Raw genomic sequence first — 19077 nt, 5'->3', positions numbered from 1 at the left:
AACTCTATGGTTGTGTTCCTCTATAGACTATATGTAACTCTATGGTTGTGTTCCCTATAGACTATATGTAACTCTATGGTTGTCCTCCCTCTATAGACTATATGTAACTCTATGGTTGTGTTCCCTATAGACTATATGTAACTCTATGGTTGTGTTCCCTCTATAGACTATATGTAACTCTATGGTTGTGTTCCCTATAGACTATATGTAACTCTATGGTTGTGTTCCTCTATAGACTATATGTAACTCTATGGTTGTCCTCCCTCTATAGACTATATGTAACTCTATGGTTGTCCTCCCTCTATAGACTATATGTAACTCTATGGTTGTGTTCCCTATAGACTATATGTAACTCTATGGTTGTGTTCCCTCTATAGACTATATGTAACTCTATGGTTGTGTTCCCTATAGACTATATGTAACTCTATGGTTGTGTTCCCTATAGACTATATGTAACTCTATGGTTGTGTTCCCTATAGACTATATGTAACTCTATGGTTGTGTTCCCTATAGACTATATGTAACTCTATGGTTGTGTTCCCTCTATAGACTATATGTAACTCTATGGTTGTGTTCCCTATAGACTATATGTAACTCTATGGTTGTGTTCCCTCTATAGACTATATGTAACTCTATGGTTGTCCTCCCTCTATAGACTATATGTAACTCTATGGTTGTCCTCCCTCTATAGACTATATGTAACTCTATGGTTGTGTTCCCTCTATAGACTATATGTAACTCTATGGTTGTGTTCCCTATAGACTATATGTAACTCTATGGTTGTGTTCCTCTATAGACTATATGTAACTCTATGGTTGTGTTCCCTCTATAGACTATATGTAACTCTATGGTTGTGTTCCCTATAGACTATATGTAACTCTATGGTTGTGTTCCCTCTATAGACTATATGTAACTCTATGGTTGTGTTCCCTATAGAATATATGTAACTCTATGGTTGTGTTCCCTATAGACTATATGTAACTCTATGGTTGTCCTCCCTCTATAGACTATATGTAACTCTATGGTTGTGTTCCCTCTATAGACTATATGTAACTCTATGGTTGTGTTCCCTATAGAATATATGTAACTCTATGGTTGTGTTCCTCTATAGACTATATGTAACTCTATGGTTGTCCTCCCTCTATAGACTATATGTAACTCTATGGTTGTCCTCCCTCTATAGACTATATGTAACTCTATGGTTGTGTTCCCTATAGAATATATGTAACTCTATGGTTGTGTTCCTCTATAGACTATATGTAACTCTATGGTTGTGTTCCCTATAGACTATATGTAACTCTATGGTTGTGTTCCCTATAGACTATATGTAACTCTATGGTTGTGTTCCCTCTATAGACTATATGTAACTCTATGGTTGTGTTCCCTATAGACTATATGTAACTCTATGGTTGTCCTCCCTCTATAGACTATATGTAACTCTATGGTTGTGTTCCCTATAGACTATATGTAACTCTATGGTTGTGTTCCTCTATAGACTATATGTAACTCTATGGTTGTGTTCCTCTATAGACTATATGTAACTCTATGGTTGTGTTCCCTATAGACTATATGTAACTCTATGGTTGTCCTCCCTCTATAGACTATATGTAACTCTATGGTTGTCCTCCCTCTATAGACTATATGTAACTCTATGGTTGTGTTCCCTATAGACTATATGTAACTCTATGGTTGTCCTCCCTCTATAGACTATATGTAACTCTATGGTTGTGTTCCCTATAGACTATATGTAACTCTATGGTTGTGTTCCCTCTATAGACTATATGTAACTCTATGGTTGTCCTCCCTCTATAGACTATATGTAACTCTATGGTTGTGTTCCCTATAGACTATATGTAACTCTATGGTTGTGTTCCCTCTATAGACTATATGTAACTCTATGGTTGTCCTCCCTCTATAGACTATATGTAACTCTATGGTGTGTTCCCTATAGACTATATGTAACTCTATGGTTGTGTTCCCTATAGACTATATGTAACTCTATGGTTGTGTTCCCTCTATAGACTATATGTAACTCTATGGTTGTGTTCCCTATAGACTATATGTAACTCTATGGTTGTGTTCCCTATAGACTATATGTAACTCTATGGTTGTGTTCCTCTATAGACTATATGTAACTCTATGGTTGTGTTCCCTATAGACTATATGTAACTCTATGGTTGTGTTCCCTCTATAGACTATATGTAACTCTATGGTTGTCCTCCCTCTATAGACTATATGTAACTCTATGGGTGTGTTCCCTATAGACTATATGTAACTCTATGGTTGTGTTCCCTATAGACTATATGTAACTCTATGGTTGTGTTCCCTCTATAGACTATATGTAACTCTATGGTTGTGTTCCCTATAGACTATATGTAACTCTATGGTTGTGTTCCCTATAGACTATATGTAACTCTATGGGTTGTGTTCCTCTATAGACTATATGTAACTCTATGGTTGTGTTCCCTCTATAGACTATATGTAACTCTATGGTTGTGTTCCCTATAGACTATATGTAACTCTATGGTTGTCCTCCCTATAGACTATATGTAACTCTATGGGTTGTGTTCCCTATAGACTATATGTAACTCTATGGTTGTGTTCCCTATAGACTATATGTAACTCTATGGTTGTGTTCCCTCTATAGACTATATGTAACTCTATGGTTGTGTTCCCTATAGACTATATGTAACTCTATGGTTGTGTTCCCTATAGACTATATGTAACTCTATGGTTGTGTTCCTCTATAGACTATATGTAACTCTATGGTTGTGTTCCCTATAGACTATATGTAACTCTATGGTTGTGTTCCCTCCCTCCCCTTCTATAGACTATATGTAACTCTATGGGTGTGTTCCCTATAGACTATATGTAACTCTATGGTTGTGTTCCCTATAGACTATATGTAACTCTATGGTTGTGTTCCCTCTATAGACTATATGTAACTCTATGGTTGTGTTCCCTATAGACTATAGTAACTGGTTGTACCTTAACTCTATGGTTGTGTTCCCTATAGACTATATGTAACTCTATGGTTGTGTTCCCTCTATAGACTATATGTAACTCTATGGTTGTGTTCCCTATAGACTATTATGTAACTCTATGGTTGTGTTCCCTATAGACTATATGTAACTCTATGGTGTGTCCTCCCTCTATAGACTATATGTAACTCTATGGTTGTGTTCCCTATAGACTATATGTAACTCTATGGTTGTGTTCCCTATAGACTATATGTAACTCTATGGTTTGTGTTCCCTCTATAGACTATATGTAACTCTATGGTTGTGTTCCCTATAGACTATATGTAACTCTATGGTTGTGTTCCCTATAGACTATATGTAACTCTATGGTTGTGTTCCCCTATAGACTATATGTAACTCTATGGTTGTGTTCCTCTATAGACTATTATGTAACTCTATGGTTGTGTTCCCTATAGACTATATGTAACTCTATGGTTGTGTTCCCTAATAGGACCTATATGTAACTCTATGGTTGTGTTCCCTATAGACTATATGTAACTCTATGGTTGTGTTCCTCTATAGACTATATGTAACTCTATGGTTGTGTTCCTCTATAGACTATATGTAACTCTTATGGTTGTGTTCCCTATAGACTATATGTAACTCTATGGTTGTCCTCCCTCTATAGACTATATGTAACTCTATGGTTGTCCTCCCTCTATAGACTATATGTAACTCTATGGTTGTGTTCCCTCTATAGACTATATGTAACTCTATGGTTGTGTTCCCTCTATAGACTATATGTAACTCTATGGTTGTCCTCCCTCTATAGACTATATGTAACTATATGGTTGTCCTCCCTCTATAGACTATATGTAACTCTATGGGTGTGTTCCCTATAGACTATATGTAACTCTATGGTTGTGTTCCCCTATAGACTATATGTAACTCTATGGTTGTGTTCCCTCTATAGACTATATGTAACTCTATGGTTGTCCTCCCTCTATAGACTATATGTAACTATGGTTGTGTTCCCTCTATAGACTATATGTAACTCTATGGTTGTGTTCCCTCTATAGACTATATGTAACTATGGTTGTGTTCCTCTATAGACTATATGTAACTCTATGGTTGTGTTCCCTATAGACTATATGTAACTCTATGGTTGTGTTCCTCTATAGACTATATGTAACTCTATGGTTGTCCTCCCTCTATAGACTATATGTAACTCTATGGTTGTCCTCCCTCTATAGACTATATGTAACTCTATGGTTGTCCTCCCTCTATAGACTATATGTAACTCTATGGTTGTGTTCCTCTATAGACTATATGTAACTCTATGGTTGTCCTCCCTCTATAGACTATATGTAACTCTATGGTTGTGTTCCCTCTATAGACTATATGTAACTCTATGGTTGTGTTCCCTATAGACTATATGTAACTCTATGGTTGTGTTCCCTATAGACTATATGTAACTCTATGGTTGTGTTCCCTATAGACTATATGTAACTCTATGGTTGTCCTCCCTCTATAGACTATATGTAACTCTATGGTTGTCCTCCCTCTATAGACTATATGTAACTATGGTTGTGTTCCTCTATAGACTATATGTAACTCTATGGTTGTGTTCCCTCTATAGACTATATGTAACTATGGTTGTGTTCCTCTATAGACTATATGTAACTATGGTTGTGTTCCTCTATAGACTATATGTAACTCTATGGTTGTCCTCCCTCTATAGACTATATGTAACTCTATGGTTGTGTTCCCTATAGACTATATGTAACTCTATGGTTGTCCTCCCTCTATAGACTATATGTAACTATATGGTTGTGTTCCCTATAGACTATATGTAACTCTATGGTTGTCCTCCCTCTATAGACTATATGTAACTCTATGGTTGTGTTCCCTCTATAGACTATATGTAACTCTATGGTTGTGTTCCCTCTATAGACTATATGTAACTCTATGGTTGTCCTCCCTCTATAGACTATATGTAACTCTATGGTTGTCCTCCTCTATAGACTATATGTAACTCTATGGTTGTCCTCCCTCTATAGACTATATGTAACTCTATGGTTGAGTTCCCTCTATAGACTATATGTAACTCTATGGTTGTCCTCCCTCTATAGACTATATGTAACTCTATGGTTGTGTTCCCTCTATAGACTATATGTAACTCTATGGTTGTCCTCCCTCTATAGACTATATGTAACTCTATGGTTGTGTTCCCTCTATAGACTATATGTAACTCTATGGTTGTGTTCCCTCTATAGACTATATGTAACTCTATGGTTGTGTTCCTCTATAGACTATATGTAACTCTATGGTTGTGTTCCCTATAGACTATATGTAACTCTATGGTTGTCCTCCCTCTATAGACTATATGTAACTCTATGGTTGTCCTCCCTCTATAGACTATATGTAACTCTATGGTTGTCCTCCCTCTATAGACTATATGTAACTCTATGGTTGTGTTCCCTCTATAGACTATATGTAACTCTATGGTTGTGTTCCCTCTATAGACTATATGTAACTCTATGGTTGTGTTCCTCTATAGACTATATGTAACTCTATGGTTGTGTTCCCTATAGACTATATGTAACTCTATGGTTGTCCTCCCTCTATAGACTATATGTAACTCTATGGTTGTCCTCCCTCTATAGACTATATGTAACTCTATGGTTGTCCTCCCTCTATAGACTATATGTAACTCTATGGTTGTGTTCCCTCTATAGACTATATGTAACTCTGTGGTTGTCCTCCCTCTATAGACTATATGTAACTCTATGGTTGTGTTCCCTCTATAGACTATATGTAACTCTATGGTTGTCCTCCCTCTATAGACTATATGTAACTCTATGGTTGTGTTCCCTCTATAGACTATATGTAACTCTATGGTTGTGTTCCCTCTATAGACTATATGTAACTCTATGGTTGTGTTCCTCTATAGACTATATGTAACTCTATGGTTGTGTTCCCTATAGACTATATGTAACTCTATGGTTGTGTTCCCTATAGACTATATGTAACTCTATGGTTGTGTTCCCTCTATAGACTATATGTAACTCTATGGTTGTGTTCCCTATAGACTATATGTAACTCTATGGTTGTGTTCCTCTATAGACTATATGTAACTCTATGGTTGTGTTCCCTATAGACTATATGTAACTCTATGGTTGTGTTCCCTATAGACTATATGTAACTCTATGGTTGTGTTCCCTATAGACTATATGTAACTCTATGGTTGTGTTCCCTCTATAGACTATATGTAACTCTATGGTTGTGTTCCCTATAGACTATATGTAAGTCTATGGGTGTGTTGCTTTGTGTCGTTCCCAGCAGCAGTAGCTGAAGGGGAACAGTGTGTGGAAATGTATTAAATGGCTCGTTGTGTGCGCGTGCGTGCGTGCGTGCGTGCGTGCGTGCGTGCGTGCACACTTGCTGGCTCTCTGTGTTTGTTTTGGGCTTGTTGTTAATTTATTTTAGGGGTGACATGGGACACACTGTGGTCTGTTTACTGTGTGTGTGTGTGTGTGTGTGTGTGTGTGTGTGTGTGTGTGTGTGTGTGTGTGTGTGTGTGTGTGTGTGTGTGTGTGTGTGTGTGTGTGTGTGTGTGTGTGTGTGTGTGTGTGTGTGTGTGTGTGTGTTATGGACAGAGGCCTCATGTGTTGTGTATTAATGACAGTCTGCTGATGTTCTCCTCTCCCTTGTGATCACAGACGGGGGGGACTCTCTCCCTCCCTCTCTCTCTCTCTCTCTCTCTCTCCCTCTCTCTCTCTCTCTCTCTCTCTCTCTCTCTCCCTCTCTCCCTCTCTCCCTCTCTCTCTCTCTCTATCTCTCTCTCTCTCTCTCTCTCTCTCTCTCTCTCTCTCTCTCTCTCTCTCTCTCTCTCTCTCTATCTCTCTCTCTCTCCATCCATCTTCCTCTTCTCACTCACACACTGCCCTCCAATAATGTCTTCTTCGCACTTGGTCGCTATTGTTTCTTTTTTCAGAATATTCTTTTCCTTTTTTGACGTGTTCAGAGAGAGAGAGAGAGAGAGAGAGATTCATAGGGTGGGGAGCCGGGGGCGGGCGGGCGAGGCACATAGCTGTGGTTGACTAATTGAAAGCCTGCTAAGTTTGGTCAGAGAGAGAGAGAGAGAGGTCTCGAGTCTCTCGACGCATGGGAGTGGTCTGGAATTCACCCACTCTGTGCGTGTGCGCGCGTGCGTGTGCGTGTGTGTGTGTGTGTGTGTGCGTCTGTCCGTGCGTGTGTGTGTGTTTATTTCTCCTCAGTGTCCCATTGTTCTTCCCCACTGTTCTCTTTTGTTTATCTCTCTCTCTCCTCTCCTCTCCTCTCCTCTCCTCTCCTCTCCTCTCCTCTCCTCTCCTCTCCTCTCCTCTCCTCTCCTCTCCTCTCCTCTCCTCTCCTCTCCTCTCCTCTCCTCTCCTCTCCTCTCCTCTCCTCTCCAGTGTCACACAAAAGTAGCAAAACATACAGAAATGCTGATTCCTTGTCAATAACAGCTTTATTATAAAATCAATACATGCATTCATATCCGTGATTTCCATGTAAGCTCGTTCGTCATATTGACGCTGATGAGGTTGTGAGAATATGAAAAGCTGATACATCAATATAATGTATACCTTTTACATAATTGCACAGATGGACGAACACACGCACGCACACACCCACACACACACACACACCCTTCAGCAGCATGTGTTAAGCCAGTGGGCGGTCTAGTCCACATAGAGTTATATATTTCAGATCTAGTCCACAGCTGTTGTAGGTGCGATGCACATCCGCGTTGGCCACAGCAGCGGGGTGTGGTTTTAAGCACACCACCCGTGTGGGATTTACAATGTCGTGGTTAAGAAAGGGATGCATATGATGAAGGTGAAAGGAGGTGGGCGGGTCTATGGGACGTCCAGAGAGAGAGAGAGAGGTGGGAGAACAATGGCTGCTTCTCCCTGTTTATTCAGATCCTCCACATTTATCTAATAAAGCAGACCGTGGTGAACGGGTGCGTCCACTCAACGCTCGCCTCTGCACTGCTCCAGATTGTCACTGGACAGTGTTTATACTGTATGTTGTTGTCAGCTCAGCTAGTCTCCAACAATGGAACTCAGCTAGCCTCCAACCCTTGAACTCAGCTAGTCTCCAACACTGGAACTCAGCTAGTCTCCAACACTGGAACTCAGCTAGCCTCCAACACTGGAACTCAGCTAGTCTCCAACACTGGAACTCAGCTAGCCTCCAACACTGGAACTCAGCTAGCCTCCAACACTGGAACTCAGCTAGCCTCCAACACTGGAACTCAGCTAGTCTCCAACACTGGAACTCAGCTAGTCTCCAACCCTTGAACTCAGCTAGTCTCCAACACTGGAACTCAGCTAGTCTCCAACCCTTGAACTCAGCTAGTCTCCAACACTGGAACTCAGCTAGTCTCCAACACTGGAACTCAGCTAGTCTCCAACACTGGAACTCAGCTAGTCTCCAACACTGGAACTCAGCTAGTCTCCAACACTGGAACTCAGCTAGCCTCCAACCCTTGAACTCAGCTAGTCTCCAACACTGGAACTCAGCTAGTTTCCAACCCTTGAACTCAGCTAGTCTCCAACACTGGAACTTTATAGTCTCCAACCCTTGAACTCAGCTAGTCTCCAACACTGGAACTCAGCTAGTCTCCAACACTGGAACTCAACTAGCCTCCAACCCTTGAACTCAGCTAGTCTTCAACCCTGGAACTCAGCTAGTCTCCAATACTGGAACTCAGCTAGTCTCCAACACTGGAACTCAGCTAGTCTCCAATACTGGAACTCAGCTAGTCTCCAACACTGGAACTCAGCTAGTCTCCAATACTGGAACTCAGCTAGTCTCCAACTCTGGAACTCAGCTAGTCTCCAATACTGGAACTCAGCTAGTCTCCAACCCTGGAACTCAGCTAGTCTCCAACACTGGAACTCAGCTAGTCTCCAACACTGGAACTCAGCTAGTCTCCAACACTGGAACTCAGCTAGTCTCCAATACTGGAACTCAGCTAGTCTCCAACTCTGGAACTCAGCTAGTCTCCAATACTGGAACTCAGCTAGTCTCCAACACTGTTCAGTCAGTTATAACTAACCCTCCATCAGGTAGTCTGTAACTGTTCAGTCAGTTATAACCAACCCTCCATCAGGTAGTCTGTAACTGTTCAGTCAGTTATAACTAACCCTCCATCAGGTAGTCTGTAACTGTTCAGTCAGTTATAACCAACCCTCCATCAGGTAGTCTGTAACTGTTCAGTCAGTTATAACTAACCCTCCATCAGGTAGTCTGTAACTGTTCAGTCAGTTATAACCAACCCTCCATCAGGTAGTCTGTAACTGTTCAGTCAGTTATAACTAACCCTCCATCAGGTAGTCTGTAACTGTTCAGTCAGTTATAACCAACCCTCCATCAGGTAGTCTGTAACTGTTCAGTCAGTTATAACTAACCCTCCATCAGGTAGTCTGTAACTGTTCAGTCAGTTATAACCAACCCTCCATCAGGTAGTCTGTAACTGTTCAGTCAGTTATAACCAACCCTCCATCAGGTAGTCTGTAACTGCCAGATGGTCGCCTCCTTCTCTGTAGCCGTCTGGCAAGATAGAGAAAGGCTGATCCTCTCTCGTATAATCAAGGTAGTCACGCACGCGCGCACACACACGCACGCACGCACGCATGCACGCACGCACGCACGCACACACACACACCACGTAGGTGTACGATGTGGTCACAGATGGTGGCGTAATGGGCTTGTTTACGACGTGCTCTTCTGCGTGGTTAGGCTTGTCCTGTCTGGGTCGTTGACCCCGTGACCCCTACCGCTGACCACAGCAGACGGCTACCTCTCCCCACATACGCCTGTGTGTGTGTGTGTGTGTGTGTGTGTGTGTGTGTGTGTGTGTGTGTGCGCTTGTGCGTGGGGCCCAGGGAGGAGGGGTTCGAACACCTGCCCTTTTACCCATTCCAGTTGAAAAGTATTTCATTATATTTCTGTATATTTTCATATGGCTTCTGTCAATCATAATCATAATTAGAGGCTGTCGAGTATAAAGAGGGTGATGCAAAGTACAGCCATCACAATAATTTTAAACACCTGTGTTTGCTATTAACCCATTTAGCTATTGAGGCCTACGTCGAAATTAAAAAATATATATTCTAAATCCTCCAATTTTCTGAAATAAATATTTTCACGACTTTTCAAAAATAGCAGACCTACAAGCTCGTAGCGCTACGAGCTTGTAGGTCTGCTATTTTTCAATAGCTAAATTATAAACATAATGTTTAAAACACCAAAAGGGGCACCCGCCCAGAATGGGCTCATAGCGAGCTTGTAGGTCTGCTGTTTTTTGAAAAGTCGAAGAGCGACTGACATAGAAGAAATAGCGTGTGAAGTATAGGCTGGCTGGCTGGATGGATGGATGGACGGATGGACAGATGGATGGATGGACGGATGGATGGATGGACGGATGGATGGACAGATGGATGGATGGATGGACGGATGGATGGATGCTCTATTCTGAGCCTCTTCCCAGTAGGACAACAGGCCTGTTCATTTAGCTGCTATAAATACAGTGACTTCCTCCTCTCAGGTCAGCCTCACACACACACACACACACACACACACACGCACCACTGACTGCACCGCACCACACTGTACTGTACTGTACTGTACTGTACTGGCTTATAAGCTGTGTGTGTGTGGGCGTGGAAACTAGCCCATTTTGACCTGAGATCAGATTCTAAGAATGTCTTCTACATCCTGACAGTTTTCTGAAAAAGCTATGTTTCTATGTCAGTCGCTACGAGCTTGTATATCTTCTATTTTTCAATAGCTAAAGCATAACATAATGCTAACACCAAAAGGGTTTCCCGCCCAAAATGGGCTATAGGCAATAATTAGTACATAATCGCCTGATCGAAATGGTTTGAGCTAATTGCTATTGTTTTGCATAGTCGTCAATTGTTTCCAGTGAACACAGTTATTGACAAACGATTACTACGTGGTTGGAATTGTCGGAAACGATGTTACAAGCTCACAGTGTGAGATCTGCTTTTGAATGTGAATCCTGGAAAGTATATACGTCCGTTTTGGACACGTGAGGTTTCCACCCGACCGACAGGCGATTTATAAATGAAAATGGCTGCTTTTATATATATATATATATATGGCACAAAACATTCTCATTGTTCATGATTGGGGGGGTCCACGGCGCTGCCAAATTAATCCTTGGCAATGGGTTAATTGCAGGGGGGCAGTCAGACAGATATTTCGTGAAACCACTAAGGAAATCGGGACTTCCTGAAAGTTCATATAATGGCCTGTTGTGGCGCTGTCATTGGGCCCAAAAAACCCCATATCCCCATAGAGGCCCATGTATTTGGGCCCAACTTCACCTAGACTGTATTACCTTAATAAACATGGTCATGAATACTTTCTGCTTCCAGTCACTAGTTTAAAGTCTCATTTCTCATGTCATAATATTCTTTTTGGAGAATGATGGTCCCATTTATAAAAAAATTTTTTTACCATAAAGTCGTGTATGTTGGGGCGTGGCTACCGTTACAGTCTATGATCGGGAGCCACCCCCCCGTTCAGTCAAAATAAAAACCAACGAAGAGTAAAGGGGGGGGGGGGGGGAGTCCCACCTCGTTGTCTGGGCCAGCCAATGGCCAGCTGGGCCCAAACGGAGCCAGCCAATGGCCAGCTGGGCCCAAACGGATCTAGAAATATGGCGACTTACAGTGCAAGGAATTACAGGCTTCAATGTTAGACCCGGGGAACGCTTTGTCCATATATTTTTTACAGTCTATGGTTAATTGTTGGCGCCGGCAGCCTTTAGCTTCATGCATAGAGCAACGTCCTCGCCGTGGTCTTCGACCCCCTTCCTTTAATGTTTGCACTGTTTGTTGAAATAGCGGTATCAAAATAATGGCGCCGGCCGGCGGGGGGGGGGGGCAAGCGGCTCCCATCTCTCAAGCGGCGATGGCGTGTCGGAGGCCCCCCCCCCCCCCTCGGTCGGGGCGTGGGACGACTGTATATTTTGGACGGTTTGCGTTTGATTTATACAGCTGTTGGTGTAAGCTCTTCGACCGCCATGCGGTCCTACGGTCCCCAAGCGAGAATCTGTGTCCAAACCACATATTAGACCCCACTGTTGAACAGCCATGTGGGCCTGAGGATGGTGGCGCGCTACGAGCTTGTAGATCTGCTGTTTTTCAATAGCTAAAGCATAACATAATGCTAACACCAAAAGGGGTTCCTGCTCCAATGGCAAGTTGAGTACAGTGTTAAGTGTAATGGCTGGAATATGAAGAAAAGGCATTGATTGATTGAAATATGTATTAACAGTTTGCAGAATCACAGTACATTTCAAGCACAACGCAAATACAGAGACTGTTAACTGTGAGTGGACGACCCAATAAAGCGTTACACGTGTTTACAAGAGGGTCCACCTTGTTCAATTCATCAAAACATTTAGAGACGTACACAAATAAGACACTTTCTAAATAGCATACATACTGTATTCAAAAGCCAAATTCAAAAGCAGACCTACAAGCTCATAGCGCACCACCGAGTGGCGTGCTATGAGCTTGTAGTAAAAAAAGCAGATCGGCTATTTTCAGCAAGTGTAAAATAAGTCATTATGACGGCAACAAGACTAAATCACCTGTAGATGTAGTCGACTAAAATCTTATGACTAGACTAGCACTAATACATTCCAGGTGACTAAAATGTGACTAAGACTAAAGTGAAAACTTCAGGAGACTGTGACTAAAGCTAAAATAGAAGTTTGCTGCCCAAAACAACACCGGTGTTAACGGAATCTAACACTAACGGCATCCGATCTTATCCCATACCCCGTCCTTATCTCGCCACAGGACAGCGACATCCAGAAGAAGATCGACCACGAGATCCGGATGCGCGACGGCGCCTGCAAGCTGCTGGCGGCGTGCTCGCAGCGCGACCAGGCCCTGGAGGCCTCCAAGAGCCTGCAGACGTGCAGCACGCGCATCATGGCCTACATGTCGGAGCTGCAGCGCATGAAGGAGGCGCAGGTCATGCAGCGGGTGGCCATGCGCCGCTCCTCGGACACGGGGGGCGGCACGGCGGCCACCACAGACGACCGCATGCCCTGCAAAGGAAAGATAGCCATCTCGGGTGAGTCGTCGGTTAGCGGGGGTGTGTGTGTGCGTGTGTGTGTGTGTGTGAGAGAGACATATACTGCAGTGGTTTTCAACCCTTTTCATATCGAGGCCAATGTTCCCTCTATTTTGTTTTGTGTCGGTCTGAGCCGAACACTCAAACCTCCTGAGCAGACGTCGGCGACTACTGAGCAAACATCACGTCACCTCGACACCAACTATCCAAACGTTAGATAATGCGAAGTGAGCGCCCCTCACTTCACACAGGTGTGATTATTATTTTATTTTTTTCCAAATGGATTTTGGTATGCGAGTGAATCAATGAATAGTTACGTAAGGTTACTCACTACAAGTTACATTTTTATTTTATATCAAGGTGGTAGGCTAGCAATTCAGTTGGTCTATATCAGTGGTTCTCAACCTTTTCAGGCTGTGACCCCCCCAAAGTAATCATATTTGAACTGGGGACCCCCCCACCGAGACAAGCAACAGAATGGTTCCACAGATAAATATTGTGAAAATAGCCGATATATCGTTGTGAACTTGTAGGTCGGCTATTTTCACAATTGTTGCCTCTTTCTTTATTATTTAATAATCGGGCCAATGTTTGACCAGATTTTGTAGCATTCATTCACAAGTACACCGGACTGGAGGCTTGTTGTGCTGTAGTGATGTTTAACCCATTTTGGTGTTTTAAACATTGTTATAATTTAGCTATTGAAAAATAGCAGATCTACAAGCTCATAGAGCGCTAGGTCTGCCATTTCTGAAAAATTGTTAGAATGTGCCTCAAATCTTTCCGAAAATTGTCATGATTTAGAAACCTTTTTTTTTAAATTTCGACGTCAGGCCTGAATGGGTTAACCACGTTAGCTAACCAGCTAACGCGAAGCTAACGTTAGTCCCCCCTCTCGTTGTTGCGCACAGCCGTGCTTTTATCCACATCTAAATGTCCCATCAACACACGGGTCCAAGCAACGCGATCTTATCTGGTTCTTGGGGTTTGTTAACACTGACTGCACTGCTGCTGCTGTTACGTCTCCACCTCTTAGGTCCCCACTCGCCGGACGGGCGCACCTTAGGGGGAACATTGACCAGGGTCCATTATTTGTTCTGCATTTGAGCCACGGACCACCATTTGATGAGCTATAGCCTCTCATAACCTAAAACTTTGAATATTGTTGTCGTCATTTTGTCCCCAATTCCGCCCGTGCTGTAGTCTATTGATGTTTGTACCATAGGAGAGATTGCAGGCAAACGTTGGGCAAAAATAATTCTTCAACATTCTCTAGACTTCTTGTAAATTAAGCAATGCAGACGTTTAACAATAATTTTAACTCTTGGTTTCATTTCACGCCAAAAATTAAGGGTGAAACCATGAAACCAAATTGACCCTTACAGGTTAATTTGGTTTAATTTGGTTACCAACACTCCACTCCACTGTTATATAAAGTATGCTGCTGAATATCGTGATGTACGCCACAAACAGAAACAACGCATGTGAACGTTTCGACTACTGTATATGTACAGTAGCTCTTTGCTTACAAGGTCCTTGTCGTTTTGTCTTCTCAGATCTTCGGATCCCTCTCATGTGGAAAGACACGGAATACTTCAAGAACAAAGGAGGTAAGAAAAAAACACTGGGAACAATGCACACCTTTCACTGATGGTTTAACCCATTTTGACCTGGGAACGATTCTGCAAATGTCTTCTAAATCCCGACTGTTTTCTTGAAAAAGCCATGTTTCTATGTGTCAGTCGTTCTCAAAACACTTTCATGTCACTTTTCACGATTTTCTTCAAACCTCTGCGATGTGTAAAGGCTCATACATACACCAGTTTTTTGGTGATAGGATATCACAGTTTTAGGTGATAACCCCCCCCCCCCCCCCCCAGAAGGTAAGATTCGTGTTACAAAAAATCCAAATTATTTAATTTTTTAATTTTTAAAATTTCCCCCCCAAAAATAGCAGATGTACAGTACCTACATGTGCTGCGAGCACTGTACATCTGCTATTTTTGAGAACTGTGTAAATCACTGTACTAAATCTGAAGAGAAACACGTAATATAGTAGGTAGTCCTCATTGGTTCCAAATCCACACTCACCAAGCAACCCAGTTTCACTCTCACCATTGACAACTCCTCGGTTAACCCCTCCCCTCAGGTTAAGAGTCTGGGTGTCGTCCTCGACAGTACCCTTTCATTCCACACCCACATCAACACCACCATCCGGTCCGCCTATTTCCACCTCAGAAACATCAACCGCCTCCGTCCCTCCCTAACTCCCCACAGTGCCGCTATCCTGGTTCACTCTCTGGACTACTGTAATTCCCTTCTCTTTGGTCTCCCCCACAAACTCCTCCATATAAACTCCAACTAGTCCAGAACGCTGCTGCCCGTATCGTCACCAGAACCCCTGTCATCAGTCACATCACCCCTGTTTTACACCAACTCCACTGGCTCCCCATCAAATACCGTATCCACTTCAAAATCCTTCTCCACACATTCAAGGCCATCCATAACCCCCCCCATACCTGTCTGACCTTGTCCACGTCAACATCCCCACCCGGTCTCTCAGGTCTGCCTCCTCCCTCACCCTGAAAGTCCTCCCAGCCCGTCTCTCCACCATGGGGCTCAAGAGCCTCCAGCCGCTCTGCCCCTCACCTCTGGAACTCCCTCCCCCCCTGACATCAGAAACATGGACTCTATCACCATATTTCAAACTCACCTCAAAACCCACCTGTTTAGGCAGGCCTATATGACTCTGTGTGACCTCTGTGTCTTCTGCTGCAAGCTGTGCCCTAGTTTTATTTTCTCCTGCTTTTAACTGTGTTCTTGTACTGCTTTTAATCTTAAATAAAAATAAAAATAAAAATAAAAATAAAAATAAAAATAAAAATAAAAATAAAAATAAAAATAAAAATAAAAATAAAAATAAAAATAAAAATAAAATGTATTAATATCTACAGACGCTTTCCTGGGTTTTAATGGGTTAATTAGCCAGCCACGTGGTCACATGGATATACTGCCAGGTGGATGCAAATGAACACTGCGGAAGAAATGAGCACCTTTCTGAAACGTGTTGATTGACGGTTCATTACCCAGCGCCTCATCGCAGGGACTTAATGCGGGTCAAATGTGTGCACAGTCATTATAGAGCTCTGTACAAGCTCTGTACAAGCTCGTAGCGCACCACTTGGTGCTATGAGCTTGTAGATCTGCTTTTTTTCAATAGCTGAAGTATAACATAATGCTTAGTTAAAACACCAAAATGGGTTAACCCATTTAGGCCTGACGTAATATATATATATATATACTTTTAAATCATGACAAATTTCTGAAAAACCTCACGTTTCTATATCAGTGGTTCTCAATATTTCACGTCAAGGACGCATTTGGCCGCCCGACCCCCATCTGAAAATATGTTGTTCCAGTGACCTCCCCAGAAGCAAAGATTTGAGTTAACAACGTTCGCTCTGAAAGAATATACATGGTATAGTCAATGATTTGCACCACATTTTCACAATTCTTTCAAAAATAGCAGACCTACTTGTAGATCTGCTATTTTTCAATAGCTAAAGCATAACATAATGCTTAAAACACGAACGGGGGTTCCCGCCCCAAAATGGGTTAATGAGGCATAATGAGGCCATTAGCCAAGGACATTAAAAAAGCACGGGGACATTACGAGAGAGAACCCACGAGAATGAGGGCAATCCCCTTTTGAAATGGAACGTATTCTCGGAATGTCTCTGGCCTCTCAAATATGAATGACGGGGGAGGCCTTCCAAACGCTTCAGTTTGTGAACAACATTACGTTTTTTTTGTTGTATGTTTTTCATTTCTGTCTTCTGAGCTAGAGCATATAGAGAAACAAAGCGTCAGACCTCTCTGTTCCGTGTCGGCCCAAACTATTACGATTCAGATTCAAAGACTGCAAAAGCAGCAGATCTACAAGCTCAAACGCAGGCACGTTTCTGAGCGTCTGGATCTGCTATACTTTTGATGCTTTCGTGTGGCGCTGTAGTATGATCAACTACTTCAACTTCAAAGAACTTTATTTTTCCTTTCGGAAACTTCTTTTGTGCAGTGGTATAAAGACAACAGAAATCACAGTACACACAAACACAGTTACTATATAAAAGATCATAGAAATACTAAAATACTAATAATTAAAAATCTAAATATTTACTGTATGCAACCTATGCGTTCACTATATAGTCCATCAGGTGGAAAGGGGGGGGGGGTTGTTTGTTATAGGGATTCCAACTAATTTACAAAAATAATACAAAAAGTTAAAATATGGAGTTAAGTGGTTTCTGCCGAACAGCGATGATAATCTTCTGTACAGTGTAGCGTGTAACTCAAGTAAAACATTAGTATTTAGCATGGCTGGTTCTGGACCAACAATGAATGCTTTTGTTTTTTCCCTTTCCAACCATGGCGTGCGAGACAGCGATGCGGTACAAACAATCACGTCCCACACATTCTGTGCAAGGTGTATTATAATAATAATAATAATAATAATAATAACCTTACTGCAGAATGGCATTTACCCCGCTAGTAGTATTTGACCTGTCATCATATAGTACTTGGCAGGTGGTAATAGGCGGGTTGTTGTGTAAGCGCGTGTGAAAACAGCTGGCAGAGTATAGCGTTTGGTTTCCCAGTCTCCTCAGGTATACCACAGGCCCTATCATCCCCTGTGTGGGTCTCCTCAGGTATACCACAGGCCCTATCATCCCCTGTGTGGCACCGAGTGCCACGCTACGAGCTTGTAGGTCTGCTGTTTTTGAAGAATCGCGAAAATGCGACTATAATAGGAATATATATATACTTTCAGAGCGAACGTTTTTAACTCAAATCTTTGCTTCTGAGGGGTTCCTGGAACAACATTTTCAGATGGGGGGTCGGCGGCCAATTTACATCGATTTTTGGGGTCCTTGACTGCAGAGATGGGCAGTATTTGAAATACGTATTTGAAATACTTTTTTGTATTTTGTAATTTGTATTTCGCTGGGATGGAAGAAATTAGATGTATTTTGTATTTAGATACATTTTTTGACCCAATATTTGTATTTTGTATGCCCATCAGAGATGGGCAGTATTTGAAATACATGTATTTGAAATACGTATTTGAAATACTTTTTTGTATTTTGTAATTTGCATTTCGCTGGGATGGAATATGTATTTTGTATTTAGATAAATTTTTTGACCCAGTATTTGTATTTTGTATCAAAATACATTTTCAATGTATTTTGCCCATCTCTGCTTGACTGACATGAAATATTGAGCACAGAAACGTAAAAAAATTGAAGACTTTATTATTATTATTTTTTATGTCAGGCCTAAATGGGTTAAATTAACGCCGCCGTGGATCTGCTGCTTTTGATGCTTTTGAATTCTGAAAAGTAACAGTTTTTGGACATAATAAGGTTTGCATTCTCGTTAAACACTCCTGAAGGCCTATAATGCTGAGTGTTTTAGAGAAGACACACGTTTGTTTACCTTTCATAATACCGTTATGCATCTCCATATTTCAACTGTTTATACCGGTATATATTTTATAAATTAATGCCATAAAAAAAGAAAAACAGTAGTGCTCAGAAATAGCAGATCTACAAGCTCCCAATGCCGTAAGCTTATAATATATTTGTTATTTTTGATTATCATGGTGTGTCTGTGGGCTATTGATGTTATAATTTAGCTATTGAAAAATAGCAGATCCACCAGCTTGTAGGTCTGCTATTTTTGAAAAATCGTTAAAATGTGCCTCAAATCTTTCCGAAAATTGTCATGAATGGGTTAATGGGTTGAGCTTGTGACTAAATAATAATTGAAATAATTGAATCACAGGTTATTTAGTTCCATTTCCTGAAAAGCAAACGGTGACTCTCTCTCTCTCTCTCTCTCTCTCTCTCTCTCTCTCTCTCTCTCTCTCTCTCTGTGCTGTCTCTAC

The 19077-nt window shown here is 41.8% G+C and overlaps 1 protein-coding gene across 3 annotated transcripts in view; it reads left to right on the top strand.

Moving 5' to 3' along the window:
- Positions 1-19077, top strand: part of rtkna (rhotekin a) — a gene marked incomplete at its 5' end in the record, with an annotated part of 195349 nt that overhangs the window by 155129 nt on the left and 21143 nt on the right. For all 3 annotated transcript variants that reach the window (XR_014570404.1, XM_083784506.1, XM_083784507.1), the window contains 2 exons: positions 12854-13133; positions 14690-14743. Coding sequence is in view for 2 of the 3 variants with exons in the window: in XM_083784506.1 (XP_083640632.1) it covers positions 12854-13133; positions 14690-14743 (334 nt within the window). The remainder of the gene's footprint in view (positions 1-12853; positions 13134-14689; positions 14744-19077) is intronic.

This window comes from Protomyctophum parallelum (assembly GCF_964188405.1).
Source record: "Protomyctophum parallelum genome assembly, chromosome: 15".
Classification (NCBI taxonomy): Eukaryota; Metazoa; Chordata; class Actinopteri; order Myctophiformes; family Myctophidae; genus Protomyctophum; species Protomyctophum parallelum.
This window is presented reverse-complemented; position numbering and strand designations above follow the sequence as displayed.